This window comes from Cyprinodon tularosa, unplaced genomic scaffold (assembly GCF_016077235.1).
Source record: "Cyprinodon tularosa strain WSP-4 unplaced genomic scaffold, ASM1607723v1 ctg38, whole genome shotgun sequence".
In the NCBI taxonomy this organism is placed as follows: domain Eukaryota; kingdom Metazoa; phylum Chordata; class Actinopteri; order Cyprinodontiformes; family Cyprinodontidae; genus Cyprinodon; species Cyprinodon tularosa.
Genome location: NW_024039096.1, coordinates 3,057,114 through 3,071,355, shown reverse-complemented (window position 1 = coordinate 3,071,355; position 14,242 = coordinate 3,057,114). Strand labels below are relative to the sequence as shown.

General features: G+C 38.1%; 1 protein-coding gene across 1 annotated transcript in view; it reads right to left on the bottom strand.

Moving 5' to 3' along the window:
• LOC119791071 (protoheme IX farnesyltransferase, mitochondrial) overlaps window positions 1-13,610 on the bottom strand; it is a 61,238-nt gene extending 47,628 nt beyond the window's left edge. The window contains exons 1-4 of the mRNA XM_038296921.1: window positions 13,478-13,610; window positions 8,120-8,262; window positions 7,392-7,782; window positions 6,915-7,039 (exon numbers count right to left, since the gene is read on the bottom strand). Of these exons, the coding sequence (XP_038152849.1) occupies window positions 6,915-7,039; window positions 7,392-7,782; window positions 8,120-8,262; window positions 13,478-13,508 (690 nt within the window). The 5' untranslated portion in view covers window positions 13,509-13,610. The remainder of the gene's footprint in view (window positions 1-6,914; window positions 7,040-7,391; window positions 7,783-8,119; window positions 8,263-13,477) is intronic.
• Window positions 13,611-14,242: the final 632 nt, after the last annotated feature.

Sequence of the window (14,242 nt, the reverse complement as noted above, 5' to 3'; positions counted from 1 at the left end):
AAAACATGCAAACTTTTTAAAGATTAAGCCCAAAGTCTTCCCTAAAAATCAGTCCAGGATGATTTGAAAGAAAATATTAAGAGTTGCTGGAAAAGTTAGACTTTCTTAAACTCAGTAATTTTATATTTTAGGCATAGAAATATTGTGTCACTATATGGTAGTAGCACACGGCGGTTTGTAAAACCTGTTCCCGTGTTTGGATATCCCACCCATATACTCCAAAGGGCCGACCAAGATGCACTGACACGAAAGCATGCATGAGGGTAAATAATGCATGTCTGCACAGGACAAGGCAGCAGAGTGCAGCTTGAAGTGGTAAGCAATGGTTGGGCTGTGGGGGGGGGGGGAGTCTTGTGGGGGCTCGCTGTGCGTGCCAGCCTCAGACAGCTCGCCACAGATGAGACAGAGACAAAAGAAAACGAGGCATCTTCCTCACGAAAGCAGAGAACGACACTAGTCAGAGACAAAACACGCCTGTTTGCATTCTCATTAGGACAAACACGCAAGGCAGCACGGTTTGACTCGCACTACAGAAGCTGTCAAAACACTGAAACCCTTTACCTTTTTTTCCCCTCCCGGACATTCAAAAGATCCATCAAGTACCATTAACAGCGCTAAGCTCCCTCAGACCTCCCTGCTGCCTTTCAGGCTCCATCCTCAAACGTCCATCCTACCCAATTATCCGTTTGGACGAAGCGGCGGCCACGACTAAAAGTGATGAAGTATGGCACACCTGCAGAGGCTTTTTCCATTAATATTTTAGCAAACAATATCAAATAACTCTACAGTTAGTTCATTTGGTGGATTATGAATATCTTTAATCTGCTTCTCATAAATAAAGTCAACTCTGAGGTTGAATTTCGTAGCTGGATATGAAGGTTCCTGTCTATTAATCAATTTAACTGTAACCACAAAGAATTCTGGTTAAAGTACCCTTGCTATTATATTCTGGTTCCTTTGGGTCAGTTTCCTAAATAAGTGGATGTTTGGAAAAGGAACCACAACATTTCCTTTTGGCCTGAGGGCGCTTCAAATGGCAGCCTTGGCTTCTAACAGCAAATCCAAAGTTCTGACTGCCACAGAGATTATGCTTTTCTCTCCCCCGCTCTCTCTTTTCCTCATGGAAGCCCAACAGTTGTGTGGTCATAAGATGTCACACTGCTCTGCCGCTTTACATGCAGAATATTAAAGCAAAAGTCCGGTCAGCAAGGAATAATCAATTGATCATAATCTATACCTAAAACTAATACCTTTGCGGTGATTTAAAGAATTTTGCGTTAATCAGTAAAAAATTAAAACTACTAATTTTCGTTGTAATCACTACGGAAGAGGATTAGGGCCAGTGGGAAAAAAAAAAAAAAGTTTACTGACTCATTTTACTATTGGTTTTAGTATTGGAAAAAAGTCAGAATTCTGACTTTTTTTTAATCAGAATTCTGACATTAAAGTCAGAAAAAAAAGTTGATTTTTTTATTTGATTTCAGTTTAGTATTGGAAAAAAGTCAGAATTCTGACTTTTTTTAAATCAGAATTCTGACATTAAAGTCAGAAAAAAAAGTTGATTTTTTTATTTGATTTCAGTTTAGTATGGGAAAAAAGTCAGAATTCTGACTTTTTTCTCAGAATTCTGACTTTTTTTTACCGTCAGAATTCAGTCAGAATTCTAAAATTTAAGTCAGAATCTTGAGAAAAAAGTCAGAATTCTGAGATTAAAGTCAGAAAAAAAAGTTAACTGATTTTTAATTTTATTTCAGTTTAGTATGGGGAAAAAAGTCAGAATTCTGACTTTTTTCCCCATACTAAACTGAAATAAAATTTAAAAATCAGCTAACTTTTTTTTTTCTTCCAGTGGCCCTAATCCTCTTCCGTAGATCACTGAGTGCAGGAGCGGCCATTTTGGCTCAAATATAGTAGCCCCTCCCTCCTGCCATCTTCCAGCAGTGACGTCATGGTGCAGTAAGCCTAGCGCCATTCTCCCAGCTTTACAAGCTAAATCAATGGGAACTACTAGACACATCTGCAATCAACAACAATTATTGAAGATTTCCAGAGGACTTCACCATTGAAATTCACCAGAGCTATAGTGAAACTGACTATGCCCACGTGCATGGCAGCTGGATGTGTAATACATCGGGTAAAAGTGAAAAAACAATGAAATATTTCCCCTTTCAGATTCCTGATCCTCCACGGACGGGTTCGTCGTTGGATCGCCGACTTGAAGAGGGAGGATTTGCCATCGAACTTCTGGCCAGAGAAAAAACCCGTAATATGTAGCCAACATTTGGAAGAAGAATGTTTTCAAGATGACTTGGATAATAGCGCGTTGTGACAAACACCAGATACAGCACTGGGACTTGATCAACAGCCGATACCGCACCGTGACATCACAAACCAGTAGGTGGCAGTAGTGTTCTTTGACAAACATGGATGCCTCCAGTAAAACACATTTAATTGCAATTACTCTTAATATAAAAAAAACGTATAATTTATTGAAAAGTATGTAATAATTTTATAATTAAAGTACTTTCAGAAGTTTGAATTTTGAATATTTCCGGACTTCTCCTTTAAAACAAGTGAAAACGTGTCTACATGCGCAGGGCTGATCTTCATACGAGGTGCAAAGTCTGCAATGGCAGCTGCAAACCTTTTGTTTTTCGTTCATGAAGCTATAAATCTTATTCTAACGGCCAAAACGTGCGAATGTTTGGATGGAGGATGTAGAACTGAGGTAGAACTTCTACCTCTAGTCAAGGAGGAACAAATAGGAATGGTCTTTAGACCGCAGCAGCATCACGTACATACGGGTTTTTCCTTTAAGGGATTAGGGTGGAGAAGCAGACTTCTCAAGACGGCATTTTCACTTGATCTCTGCATTGAATTATCAGGTTTTTGGTTAATAATTATAATATATATATATATATATATATATATATATATATATATATATATATATATATATCTCCCAACATCAGCATTTTAGGAATGAAATTTAGTGAAAAGAAAAAGCAGCTGAAGGCAGAAAACTCTGAAAATGTGTCAAACAACTTCTACTTATTTCAGGATTACCAAAAAAAATTAAATAAATAAATAAACATGTTTGAGATTTTTGGTGGACAGGTAAGAATTTACCTCACCAGAAAGTTTAAACACACTGTCCGGCGAATTACACACACAACTCACTCTGCAGCTTGTATGAAGATCTGCTCTGCAGGTGCAAACAATCGCATTTGTTTGAATACAGGGCAACCTTTTGAAGATCAGGCCCATAATCTAACTCTGAAAACAACGTCCTTCAGCGGACCTGTAGTTAGTAAACAGTATGTGTGTAATTTAAACTCAGTATAAACCCAGCTGTTTTGTGAAGGTTTCAGAGATCAATACAGAAATATCATCATGAAGACTTGAAATAAACCAGGGTCGGTTTAGAAAACAACACCCACTGCACACCAACCAGAACCCACTATCCTTATAATGAAACAGGGTGTTGGCAGCATCATGCTATGGGGATACTTTCCTTATTAGTGTCAGGATAATCTTTAGGTTTCCTGCAGAATACTGATCCTACAAAGAGCAAAAGCTGCACTGGAACCGTTTAGATTAAAGAACATTAATCTGTCAATATCGCCCAGTCAAATTCTAGAACCAAATCTCTAGCAGAACTTCAATATTGTCACCAGACATTTGCAGTATATAAGAAGAGCTGTGCTGGAAAGAACAAGAACTTCAGTATATAGATGTGCAAACCCCTATAGGACTCGTTGCATAAAGTATTACAGACTAACATCTCCAATACAGGTCTGTCTTTTTTCACATTAAGACAGCTGTGTCTTATTTTTAAAGGTACACTATGCAACCGGTGTTGATTTTCCAGCGAGGCTCCCCCCAGAGGGCCAAAGTAAAAGTGCACTGTCGTAAATATGCTCAGCTGTTCTCCTGGTTTCTCCGTCAAGCCAGGCGCGGTTGTTTTGAGCTTAGCAGACAGGCGAACACAACGAATCACCATGTCTACTGCGGTACGTGGCTATTTTGTTCCGATTTTCGAGTTTGAAAATTCTCGCTGGTTCCGCCATGATAACTGCACAAATATCGCCACTGCGCTAGCAACGAGCATCCCTTTCACTGGGGGCGTGTAGCAGTTCTCGCCGTAAAGCAAGACCGACTCTCGCGATGCGGGCCGAGGGCTTTTGCAATTGCAAGTACGGTATTTCCCCTACAGACCACCAGGGCGGCTGAGAAAACCTTTGTTCGACCTGAAATGACTCATTTAATCATCTAAAACGTTATGGAACACATTAATTAACTGAAAAATGTTGCATAGTATGCCTTTAAATCTTCGATGTGAAATCACAATAAAATAGATGGAGGCTTGGGGTTTTCATTAGAAACTGTTAAAAGGATATGAATACTTTTACAAGGCAGAACAATGTTCTTTTCTGCAAACAATACATCATTCCTGCGTGCCTAAATATTGTAAAACCACTTCAAAGGTAGATTCACATCAGGACAGGTGGCTATTAAGCCTCAAACCATGATCCCATCTCCAGCTATTTCTAATTAGGACTCTGATGACAATGTACCAAAAGAGAACGAGGGAGAAAGAGCCGGATGATTGTCTGTGGTTTGGAGGCTCAGGGTCACATACCAGCGACTTGTTACGTAAAACGACTTCTTGGCTTCAATAAGCCCAGATGAATTTTAAGCAAGACTAAAAAAAACGCAATGGTGAAAGAAAGAAAAGGGTCAACAAGGATCTATTTTCACTGCAGTGGATATTTATCCACAAAAAAGCAGCATTCTGCATGTGGATCAATTCTAATTCTTTTTTTTTTTTTACTAAAAACCTCAAAAGGTTAGGTAAAAAAAAGAAAAAAGAAAAACTTTTCCATCCTTTACCTTTATTTTAGCAAACTCAACATAAAAGCATGTTGCTGATTGCTGCCTTTGAAGAATGAAAATTATAGGACCTCTTAGTTTTCACACATTTAATAAAAAAGGGGTAAAAATTGGCCGGCATTTAAATAATCAGTTGTGACCTCAGAGAAAACTCAAAATCAGAACCAGTCAGGAAACCTTGATGAAAATTTCTGGGTAATTTGCAAGAAGTCAGACTGTTTTAAACTGGGTAATTTTAAGCCTTAAAATAAATATATAAAAAGAAAAGGTTTGCAGGTGATAAAATGTGAAGATTTCTTTGCTTTGCAGGGATTTCAGCAGTTAAACTACCGCTGAGACAGAGAGCAGAGGAAACACCCAAGAAAATGGGATGTTCATAGCTGTAAATGTTCCAGCTTAACGATCAAAACAACGACTGGATCATTTCTTTAAAATATCTACTCTCCTTAGGATACAGTATCAAAAAAGTAAAGCAGTCAGCTTCATTTCAGGCCAATTGGATTTAAAACTTATGGAAGATTAATGCAGCATAGATCTGCAGTTTAATCAGCCCTTTAGACTTTGCAGCTTTAAGCCATTACAACCCAGAAGATGAGACATATGTAGACGGCACAGGTAGAGGTTCTCCTAAAGGGTACGAACCCGCAGTATAATCAAAGTCTCTGCCAAATTACAGGCTATAACCGCCGCTGAGCAACAGTTCAATCAAGGGCTAGCAAAGAGTTCACCCATTATACTAAAATTCTTAAATCACAGAGCAAATTCCAATGTAAAACGTCAACATGAGACAGCAGAGGGAGGCTCTACTCATTCAGGGCGCTCTAAGTTACTGTGTAGAAAAGAGCTCCTTTGTTTACTGCCCTGAAAAAGCTTTCAGGGGAGAAATAATGATAGCTCTCAGTCAGCTCACTGCATATTTGAGATGTGTGGCTTAAATAGAAACGTTAAGTGGATGAAAACAAAGGCGGGGAGGCCTGAAAAATTATTGATTATTCAAAGAATAATCTGGATCTAGGAGTGTGTCATCAAGTCAAAGAACTAATAAAAAAAACAGTGGAAGCCAACAGATTTATGTCTAAAGTTACGGAAGAGGATTAGGGCCACTGAAAAAAAAATAATAAAAATTTTACTGATTTTTACATTTTATTTCAGTTTAATATGGGAAAAAAGTCAGAATTCTGACTTTAATCTCAGAATTCTGACTTTTTTTCCTCAGAATTCTGACTTTTTTTCCTCAGAATTCTGACTTTTTTTTTCTCAGACTTTTTTTCTCAGAATTCTGGCTTTTTTTCTCAGAATTCTGCCTTTTTTTCTCAGAATTTTTTTCTCAAAATTCTGACTTTTTTCTCAAAATTCTGACTTTTTTCTCAAAATTCTGACTTTTTTCTCAAAATTCTGACTTTTTTTTCTCAGAATTTTTTTCTCAGAATTCTGACTTTTTTTCTCAGAATTTTTTTCTCAGAATTCTGGCTTTAATCTCAGAATTCTGGCTTTAATCTCAGAATTCTGACTTTTTTCTCAAAATTCTGACTTTAATCTCAGAATTCTGACAGATAACAAACATGTTAGCATCAAGCCATAGCCATGTCTGTTTTAGAGACTAGCTCTCTTGTTTTAATGACTTTCTGCTCCTCTATTAATGAGGGGACCCCTCGGCCACGTAAAAAGTTGTCTAATTCCATCATTTTCCACAAATGTGTCACTGGCCCTCTCAAACAACTCACATCTTTGTCAGTGAAGCTGAGTGCTCCACATCTCTTCCTTCATGGTGCCCATCTACATTAAGATCCAAAATTCTGAGATTAAAGTCAGAATTCTGACAAAAAAAGTGAGAATTCTGACTTTTTTTACCATGTTAAACTGAAATAAAAATCAGTTAACTTTTTTTTTTCAGTGGCCCTAATCCTCTTCCGTACTAAAGCAGAGTAATGGCGGCAGGATAAGACAATATTTTCTAACAGTCAGTTTTAAAAAAATGCTTAAAATGATACTGTGGCCTAAAAGAAATGAGGCTAACTGACCTGGTTAATGGAATTGGCAGCACAGGATGCCAGGCCTGTTCCCAGAGAGGAAACAACAAACAGCAGAGGATCAAAGGGGACGGGAGCCATTGCAAAGCCGGCTGCTGCAGTTGTTACCACCAGAGCTGAAAAAAATATAAAAAATATATAAGAAACATTAACAGTCATAACCGATTATGCATATACACACCAGGAACCTGGAAACTTACTGAATCACAAAAAAAAAACATTAAAAAAAAAAACATCAGGAACTATATTTATCAAACAAAATACTGAGCAAGTAAAATTTGTGTCTTGTTTCTTGTTTCCCTTTCCCAATGGAAAAAGTAATGAATTCCTCTTTTAAAGATTTTTGAAGCATTATAAAAAGAAAATCATGAGACTAGAAAAAAAAAAGTTGTGTATGCAAACATAGTTTTCTCTACCTATCAACTACTCTAATGTCCTGTCATCACAGTGATGTAGAAGGCACTCTACCTGTGAGCTTGATTTTAGCCAGTCTAGCGTAGACATCCGGTAAATCTGCAACATCAACTCTCAGCGGCTTCCACTGTCGGTCCATTCTGGCTTGCCTCGCCTCTTCCGTCTCGACGTGAACGTGTGGCGGCTCATCTTTGTTTGTGACAAGATGAGACGCAGAACCTTCCAGGGGTGCCCCACTCTGTGCAGCAGGCTTGATGGAGGCGTTTTTAGGTTGTGTTTCGTGGTTTACATCCTCCGACAGTGGCACAACGTCTGCAAGCTCTGAATCAATAGCCAGTATTCTCTCCTCCTGCCTTTCGACGGCGGCATGTCTTTCTTCGACGATGTTCAGGTCATGTTTGGGGATTGCACGCTGGTGAAGCTCGCTGCTGTTTTTGGTAACGTACTATGAAAACAAAATTTGGAAAAGAAGCCAAAAACAGGAAAATATGAATCATAAAAGGAAAACAAGAAGGAACAAAAGATTCCTAATTAAGTTTTTTTACCCTTAATATGAGTAGGTAAATAGATCATTTGCCAATGGAATGAGTATTTTTACTCTTAAAATAAGATAATTAGATAATATGCACTTGAAATAAGACAAAGCAATTGTTTTTTCTTATTTAAAATGTAAATCATCTTGTTCCATTGGCAATTACTCACTTTCCTCCTCAATTCAAGAAAAAAAATGCACTTATTTTAAGAAAAAATGATTTTAACTTTTTGCAGAGCAGTGAAGGTACCTGTCGTTTCAGAAAGTTTAGATGTTGATATGTCAGCCAGTTTGATGGATCTCTTCTGTGCAGGTAAATAAGGCTTCGGGCAGTTTGGTTACATCGAGGAGCGATTTGAACCAATTTCTGTTTCACTCTCAAACCAAGAAAACCTGCAAACAAAAAATGAAAGCGCATGAAATCACTTTAAAAAGTACATTTTATTTTACAGGCAGGGGGGGAAAAAAGGACTGTGCTGTAAGTCGACACATTACAACCTTGAGCATAATTTTCAAAACACACCGATTTCATGACTTTCTCCACTGAATAGCAAGGAAGGTTTTTGAGATTTTTCTGACAGGCTTTGTAAAACAGCACAAGAGAAATGCGAAAACAACAATAACCCTCTCTACTTTTAAACATGGCTGATGAGAATCACAATCAGAAATACTTTAATAATCCCAGAGGGGAATTAGTTTTGTTACACGCTCCAGATACAGTTTTATATGATATATACACACATCCAACTATACAATATAATAAAGATAAAAAAAAGATTAAAAAGAGATAAAATATATACACATATAGCTCTTCTGTAATATATATATATATATATATATATATGTGTGTGTACGTATATCGTGCAAAAATAGTGCATAAATGTTAATTACGGGGGGGTGGGGGTCTGAATCACTTGAGGGAGGCGTTATAGAGGTTGATGACCACAGGTAGGAATGATTTCCTGTGGCGCTCTGTGGTGCATCTGGGTAGGAGGAGTCTTCTACTGAAGGAACTCATCACTGTGACAGTTATCAGTAATGCGCCAGTAAAACCTCAGTGTTTTCTGGTCTTTTTTGATCTTTTTTCCAGTTTGAGCTATCGCTTAAGTTCAGTCGCTGAAATGAAGTTGGCTTTTCTAAAACAATTGATGTTTAAATATTATTTCATTTAATATGAGGAAAGTCAGGATTCTGAGATGGAAAAGTCAGAATTGTGATATTAAAAAGTCAGACTTCTGACTTTTTTCCCATATGCAGAAGCAAGAGATCACAGCTTGCATGTAGTGTTTTTCTCCCAGAAAACTCCTGGATCAGCTTTTCTGATGGGCTGATGCTTCGCATCAAGAATGAAAGGATTCAGATTTCCAAACCCCAGCATCGAACGCTCAGATTCTCCAACGATAGAACACCGGAATATTCTGATGTTCTGAGGCCCCAATGCTCTGACCGCCGCAGGGCATCTCGACCTGCTTGATGCAGCCCTCCATAGAATTGGCATCTAAATCTGATTTAGATGCAAAGTCTATGGAGGGCGGCATCATGCTGGTCAAGAGGCCCTGCGGCGGTCCGAGCTTCAGCATTTGAACCGAGGCTGCAGACCTCTGAAGATGAGCTACAGTAATTATTAATGTTATACCTGCAGTAGAGTCAAATCAAATTCTCCCATTCTGAAGCTTAACTTTGATTCCAGCAAAGATTCACTGAACAACAAATAACAGTCTTGAATGAGTCAAATATGAGTATTTTGATTTTATCTGAATGTATTATGCGTTTAACTTCCACCAAGCAGTTTGATAGGTTCATTGTCTCAGCTGGAGAGCAGGCCCCGTCCCTGGGAGAGGGAGGGATGACTGCCCAGAGGGAAGTGGGCTGGTGCTGAGGAACACAAAATTATTTTTTCGATCACAGGGATCGTAATGAACAGATTAGCTATATTTTAGTTAACTCATCCACATTCTCACCTCAAAAAGGTCCTAAAATATTATTTTGGGTCGTTGAAAATGATCATTTAACGTTTTTTTATAATTTTGTTACTGCGTCCACCATCCCTGGCCGAGCTTGACCGATCTGCCACAACCCGCACTGAATCATGGGAAATGGTAGCCCATGAAGGATACTCCTGATGTATCCTTCAAATCTGCATAAATGAAAGACGCATTGGTCGATTAGAAACACTTTCTGCGCAGCCCTGACAAAATCAGTCGACAGATGTGGCCTAAGAGGATGCAGCCCTTAAAGTTCCAGCACTGTTTTTTTTTTGGCAGTTGGCAAACACCTAAAGCTGCATTACCACCAGCTAGTATGGGCTATGAAACTACAAAACTAAATTCTATGTAGTTTCTTTTAGGGATGCACGATATTGGGATTTTGGCCGATATCCGATATGCCGATATTTTAAAACTCATGTAGGCGATAACCGATATCGATACCGATGTTAAAGGAATAGTACACCCAAAACATGATTAGCCTTCATTTTCTACTCACCCCCATGCTGAACAAAACTCTGGAGTACTTTTTTGATATCTCAAATGCATCTGGAGATCTGGGAGGCTTCTTGCTGTCTGCTGACATTCAAATAATGGAGGTCTATGGCGCCCGAGACAGAAAGGTCCACAAAAGTCCACAAAAACGTCTCAATATTCCTCCATACTGCTCGTCCATTGTAATCCAAGTGTCCTGAGTGGGTAACATCCAGAATTTACTCGAAACGAAGTCATTTAGAACGTTTTAGAGCCTAAACAGTAGTGTATAGGATTTCCTAATAGCGCCCCCATGCGCGCTCACGATTCTACGGAAGCCGGCAGACCAAACCGGAAGAGAGTGCGCATTCAGCGTCTCCTCTGCCGATAATGCAAGCGTAGAAGAAGAAATGTGCTGTTTACCTGTGCAAAGAAAGAAACAACGAAAGAAAAATGTCTGAGGACTTCAGTGTTGAGGAAGAGCATGAGTTCTTTGCCGAGCTGAATGCGCTGGTTTGGTCTGCCGGCTTCCGTAGAATCGTGAGCGCGCATGGGGGCGCTATTAGGAAATCCTATACACTACTGTTTAGGCTCTAAAACGTTCTAAATGACTTCGTTTCGAGTAAATTCTGGATGCTACCCACTCAGGACACTTGGATTACAATGGACGAGCAGTATGGAGGAATATTGACACGTTTTTGTGGACCTTTCTGTCTCGGGCGCCATAGACCTCCATTATTTGAATGTCAGCAGACAGCAAGAAGCCTCCCAGATCTCCAGATGCATTTGAGATATCAAAAAAGTACTCCAGAGTGTTGTTCAGCATGGGGGTGAGTAGAAAATGAAGGCTAATCATGTTTTGGGTGTACTATTCCTTTAAAGCTGGACAAAAATAAGTAGTCATTGAAAATAGCAGTTTTGTTATCCATTTCTGACACTTTGAAAAATAATATACTCAAATATATTTTCATATGCTGATATCAAATAGATTTTTAAAAACGCGGTATCGATCTATTTTACTTTCAGAATCTCGTGAAATTTCATCGTTCTGTTACAAACTCTCGTGATATTTTGCAAATTCTTGTGAGATTTTGTTAGTAAAATAGATCGATACCGCATCAATATATCAACATATAAAAATATGGCAAAATTTTGTGAATTTTCGGGGGATTTCGTAGCATAACGATGACATATAGCAATATTTCATTAGTAAAAGAGATTGATATGGTGTTTTTAAATGGCAATATATCAGCATATGAAGATATTGTGATATTTTAATGTATCAATATTTTTTCCCTCGTCTTTAGAAGTTTTTAAGTCTGTAAAAAAGAAGTTTTTGAGGAAGAAGAAGTAGTATTTTTTTTTTTTTTTTTTTTTAGACTTTAGAAACTCAGAAGCTGATCAAATATCGGGTTAAATATCGGTGGGGTGGCCGATGTCCGATATTCAGTTTTAAGGCCGATACAGGCCGATACCGATAGGGGGCCGATTATATCGTGCATCCCTAGTTTCTTTACTTGTTACTATAAAAGCTATTTCTCTTAACATCCTTACAAGTTTTCCCTTCCACCTATCCCATTATCTCTTTGCACTGGTTTGGCAGGCAGCCAAAGAAAAAAAAAAGGCAACAAAAGGATTCGGAGCTCCTTCTACAGCTGGATGACAATGACATATGGAAATTAGGCAAGAGAGCATCAAGCCAGAAGGAATGCTGACAGCTAGAGTTGGCAATAACCTTAGCAACACCGCTAACAGGGTTCAAAAGTTTAAATAAGATTGGATCCAACTCATCTCTTGGCTTGAGCTTCAGGACAACCTTATGTTTTGTACATATTGAAAAAGACATAATCAGGCAGTTCATTCTGAGTTTGTGACTGAAACCCCCATTTGAAAAAAAGACAGCCAATCAAAACACCAATTATTACCCCAGTTTATTTTAATAAAAAAATAATACTAATAACTGGCGCCCCTACATGTTTTCTGTATTCCTATTAAAATATTAAAAAGCCAAGCATGCTGCCCCCTGTAATGTAATATATAATTCTGAATTTTATTTACTAAGCCGTGAACTATAGATGCTTTTTATTTTGTTTAGCTTTTTTCATTACCCTTCTCTCAACTTGACATTTTGTCCTGCTTCTATTTTAAATATATAAAAACAAAGCTTCATTCCTTAAAGTAGTTTGTAGTAGTTTAAATTAATCATTAAAGTAGTTTGGCAATTATTATGATTTCAGATCCCCTTGAATAAATTGTACAAACGGGGGATAATGAAAATGCTCCCAACAGAAAACCTGTTTTTAATGCATATATAAATAACTTGTAGATATTTTATATCACTCTCTATATCTAATCCCTAATTAGGGCAGCTGTCACACCCTGAGTCGCACTGTGGCATATGAAATATGATAGATAATGACACCTAGCCAAACCTAAAATAACCTCAGCAGCACATTTATGGTAGATAATATGTCTAACTGTAATTTATACACTTTTCCTTTGAGTAAACCATGTGCAGGTCTAAAATCATTAAATTAATAATTAAATCATGAATCATTAAATTAATCAAAACTTTGTTCTTTTTTAAGTAGATGTACATATTTTCTTTTATGTGTTTTTGATGTTCTTTTATTGAGAGATTGTGTGAATCTGTGAAAGGATCATTTGGGTCACGAGTTGACCCACATAAAATAGTTACTACTGTTTAATTATAAAAGTTTTATGACAATAACAACAATCCTAAAATCCAAATCTGTGTTTATTTGTGTGGATCTCTACAAGACTAAATGATCTTTGTGTAGTTATTATCTGGTTATAGCATTTTTGTTATTGCACCTCAGCCAAAGTAGCAGGTATGCTAACCTGTGTTACACCCAAAACTCTTTAGATATTTAGCATTAGCTGTAGAAGCACGGTGGTAGAGTTGAGTGGAAAAACAAAAAAACTAAACAATTTTACATAAATAGATGTCTGGCAGCCCCACAAACACACTTGCAGTCTCTATTCAAAGCTAACTCCCAACCGGGAAGCTACATGCTGAGCTAGCTTTAGCATTAGCTTCTGGGCTGCTACTGACCGACATTAAGTCATTATGTGTATAAAGTTAACCCGCTTGCTGGCGGAACATGCAACCTTTCCTCTGCTCTTACCTGTCAGTCTGCAACATGGTGATTTATACATGTCGAAGGAACATAGAACTGGCTTCTGGAACGACCCTTTTACAGGCAGCGGGCAGCCATCTTGACCTCCTTGCGTAAATAGAAGCACTTCCGGTATACACAGAGGTGACGACTTCCGGAATGCGATGGCAAGAAAACAAAAGACAAAACCCAGCTCTTCTTCTTCTTCTTCTTCTTCTTCTTCTTCTTATGAGATTTTATGGCGGTTGGCATACTTGTGAAATGTGCATTACCGCCACCAACTGATATGGAGTAAAGCAAGAAAACAGGAAACGATTCACCCCCCCCCCCCCCCCCCCCCCAAAAAAAAAAAAAAAAAAACCTGTGTAACTTAAACCAACATAATACTAAATCACATTTGCCCATATCATTTTAATTTAACTCTAGGTCATCGTAACTCTGCCAGTTTCTGATGGTCCCATCGGTCCTCCCATCATGCTTCCAACCATCTCCCAGTTCAAATCTTTTACGTCTAGATATTTTTCTGCAGCCTTCACTATTATTTTGATTTTTTCAGTTTTTTTTTGTTGTCTGTGCAGTACAATTAATCACTTCCACCATGAAAAGAACAAAATTTGTCTTTTTAACAATTAGTGAGTCTTCATCAATTTTTGGAGATTTCTCTAGAGGTCTGAAATTTGCCGTGTGTTGAACTGTAGGTTTGGGTTTTTCTGACTGAGATGGGATCCTTTTTGCAGCTTCAGCATAGGTTATTCCGAGCTCAAATTTCATTTT